Source organism: Zonotrichia albicollis, chromosome 33 (assembly GCF_047830755.1).
Source record: "Zonotrichia albicollis isolate bZonAlb1 chromosome 33, bZonAlb1.hap1, whole genome shotgun sequence".
NCBI classification, from domain to species: domain Eukaryota; kingdom Metazoa; phylum Chordata; class Aves; order Passeriformes; family Passerellidae; genus Zonotrichia; species Zonotrichia albicollis.
This window is the reverse complement of record NC_133851.1, coordinates 4,516,042-4,518,941: the sequence shown is the minus strand read 5'-3', so window position 1 is coordinate 4,518,941 and position 2,900 is coordinate 4,516,042. Positions and strand designations below refer to the sequence as shown.

General features: G+C 52.8%; 1 protein-coding gene across 1 annotated transcript; it reads left to right on the top strand.

Moving 5' to 3' along the window:
• The first annotated feature begins 1,029 nt into the window (after positions 1–1,029).
• Positions 1,030–1,827, top strand: LOC141726164 (olfactory receptor 14J1-like). The gene has a single exon (XM_074530577.1). It carries the CDS (start codon positions 1,030–1,032, stop codon positions 1,825–1,827), a length of 798 nt encoding a protein of 265 aa, XP_074386678.1.
• Positions 1,828–2,900: the final 1,073 nt, after the last annotated feature.

Sequence of the window (2,900 nt, the reverse complement as noted above, 5' to 3'; positions counted from 1 at the left end):
CTGCTGTGGAGATGGTGCTGCATGGCCAGGGCTGCTCTCAGCTTTCTCCTCAAGGGAAGGGAAAGGGGCTGTCAGCTTTGTCTGTGTCATTGAGATTCCTGCACTGTCACCATGGCCATCAGCAGATGGGGCTCAGATCTCCCTCAGACAGTGCTTCCTCAGCCTCCTCTCCCTACAGACAGCAGCAGCAGCACCTTGGCTTGCAGCATCTCTGTTTGTCTGCTTTGCCTTAAGGCCCTGGTGCCAGGGAGATGCCCCTGGGCAATGCCCTGTGCTGGGAGGGGTCTGCAGGGCAGAGCTGAGCCCCCAGGGCTGGGCTGGGCTCTGGCAGCACTGGCAGGGACAAGGCTTGGATAGAGAGAAACAGCTCCCAGTAGGCACAACTGCAGGCACCAGAGAGCCAGATCAACCCTTTGCATCCCTCCATGTCCAGCTGCATAGGGAGAGAGATGAGTTGGAGAGATTGATTTTGAAACTAGAGTCTTCTAAAAAGCCACATTATTTTTAAACGCAGTTTTAAATTTGTACATCCGTTACTAGAAAAAGGTGAAATGAGCAAAGGGCACCTGTGTTGGCCCAGCAGGTCTGAGTGCACTGGGGCACAGGGAGCCCTGTTTCCCTCTCGGCTCCCCAGTGTTCAGCCTGAGAGCAATGCTAAGAACAGGACTTCTGTCCCTTCTAAAAAACACACAGTTACTTAGTAGCCCAAAGCTACACTGAAAATAAATAGGTGAATGATATTTCCCCAAAGAAAGAGAAGCAATTTTGAGTGCCTATGTAAGAAAATAGCATAGGATTGACTCAAGGTACTTTGTCCAAATTGTCAATGTTGTCTTTGAACATCTCAAAATTTCTAGAATGAAGAAATGTCCAACAGCAGCTCTATCAGGCACTTCCTCCTGCTGGCATTGGCAGACACGCGGCAGCTGCAGCTCCTGCACTTCTGCCTCTTGCTGGGCATCTCCCTGGCTGCCCTCCTGGGCAACGGCCTCATCATCAGTAGCCTGCGGCCACCACCTGCACACGCCCATGTTCTTCTTCCTGCTCAACCTGGCCCTCAGTGACCTGGGCTCCATCTGCACCACTGTCCCCAAAGCCATGCACAATTCCCTCTGGCACACCAGGACCATCTCCTACTCAGGATGTGCTGCTCAAGTGTTTTTCTTTGCCTTTTTCATGCCAGCAGAATTTTCCCTTTTAACTGTCATGTGCTACGACCGCTATGTGTCCATCTGCAAACCCCTGCACTACGGGACCCTCCTGGGCAGCAGAGCTTGTGCCCACATGGCAGCAGCTGCCTGGGCCAGTGCCTTTCTCAATGCTCTCATGCACACAGCCAATACATTTTCCCTGCCCCTGTGCCATGGCAATGCCCTGGGCCAGTTCTTCTGTGAAGTGCCCCAGATCCTCACACTCTCCTGCTGCAAATCCTACCTCAGGGAACTTGGGCTCATTGTGCTAAGTGCTCTTCTATTTTTTGCTTGTTTTGTGTTCATGGTTTTCTCTTATGTGCAGATCTTCAGGGCTGTGCTGAGGATTCCCTCTGAGCAGGGACGGCACAAAGCCTTTTCCACCTGCCTCCCTCACCTGGTCGTGGTCTCCCTGTTTCTCAGCACTGCAGCCTTTGCCTACCTAAAGCCCCCCTCCATCTCCTCCCCATCCCTGGATCTGACCTTGTCAGTTCTGTACTCGGTGGTGCCTCCAGCCCTGAATCCCCTTATCTACAGCCTGAGGAACCAGGAGCTCAAGGATGCCTTGGGAAAGCTGGTGACTGCAACTTCAGAAGAAATAAATTCCCTTTTCTGCTACAGAGTCTTCAGAATATAACTCTTTACAATCTCAGCCTTTTTTCCACTGTCTTTTTTTTTACTATGGTACCTTTTCTATTGTTGTAATATTTCTCACAAAATAAAAATGTGAGAAATAATATTTCTCACAAAATGTAGTATTAGTCTTTGCATTCCTACAATAATATCTGCCTTTTTTTTTAAACACGAAGACTTGCAAGAGGCTCAGTCCCTTGGCATTTAAATAAAAACAAGTGCCTGCCCCAACCTATCTATCCAGGATTCTTCCTGAGCCCTTCTCTGTCCCCACAGGGGCAGTGCCTGTGAGCAGAGGTGGAAGGAAGAGACTTCCAGCACAGCAGCACAGCCAGGGACAATGACTCTGGCCCTTCCCACATCTGCCCTGCCCAACTCCAGCCTGTCCTTCCCAGCCCTGCTGTGGCTGTAAGGCCAGAGTGCTCTGGAAGCTTGGTCACTGTCCTGCTGCGTGTCCCTGTTGTGGCCACAGGCAGGGCCAAGCCATGGGCACTGCTGGGACACAGCTGGGCTCCAGCACAGCAGCTCCATCAGCAAAGGGCATCTCCTGAGGGCAAGGTAGGGAGGCTTTGCTCCCCTCCAGAGCTCTGTCAGCAATGTGCTCCAGGAATGCCCTGGCACAGCAAAGCCCAGTGCCTGGGGCAGCGTGCAGGAGGGGCTCACAGCAATGTCCTGGCACAGCCAGAGCTCCTGGCATGGACCTGAGGCAGCAGCAGAGCAGGGCCTGGGCGGTGTCTTTGTTCTGGAGCAGCCTGGGAAGGTGCCCCAGGGCAATTGTTACACACCAGTCCCCGCAACCCCCTGCAACCACCATTGCCAGCACTGGCCTCTCCCCACCTGCAGGAGGTTGTTTGTCCCTGCACGGAGGGACACCAAGTGACCAGGCCAGCAGGCCATGTTTGCTCTGTACTGAGGAGATCTCAGCAGTGCATCTTGTGTGTGAGGGGAGAGGAACCCCAGTGAGCACAAACACCATTAGCAGCACCCAGGGGTGGCACAATTCCAGTGGCACAAACAATGCCTTGAGACCACTTCACTCAAGAGGAATGACCTCTGGCAAACCACCTGAATTCTTTG

Coding starts and splice junctions, on each gene's coding strand:
- LOC141726164 (XM_074530577.1), top strand. CDS start 1,030: ATGTTCTTCTTCCTGCTCAACCTGGCCCTCAGTGACCTGGGCTCCATC.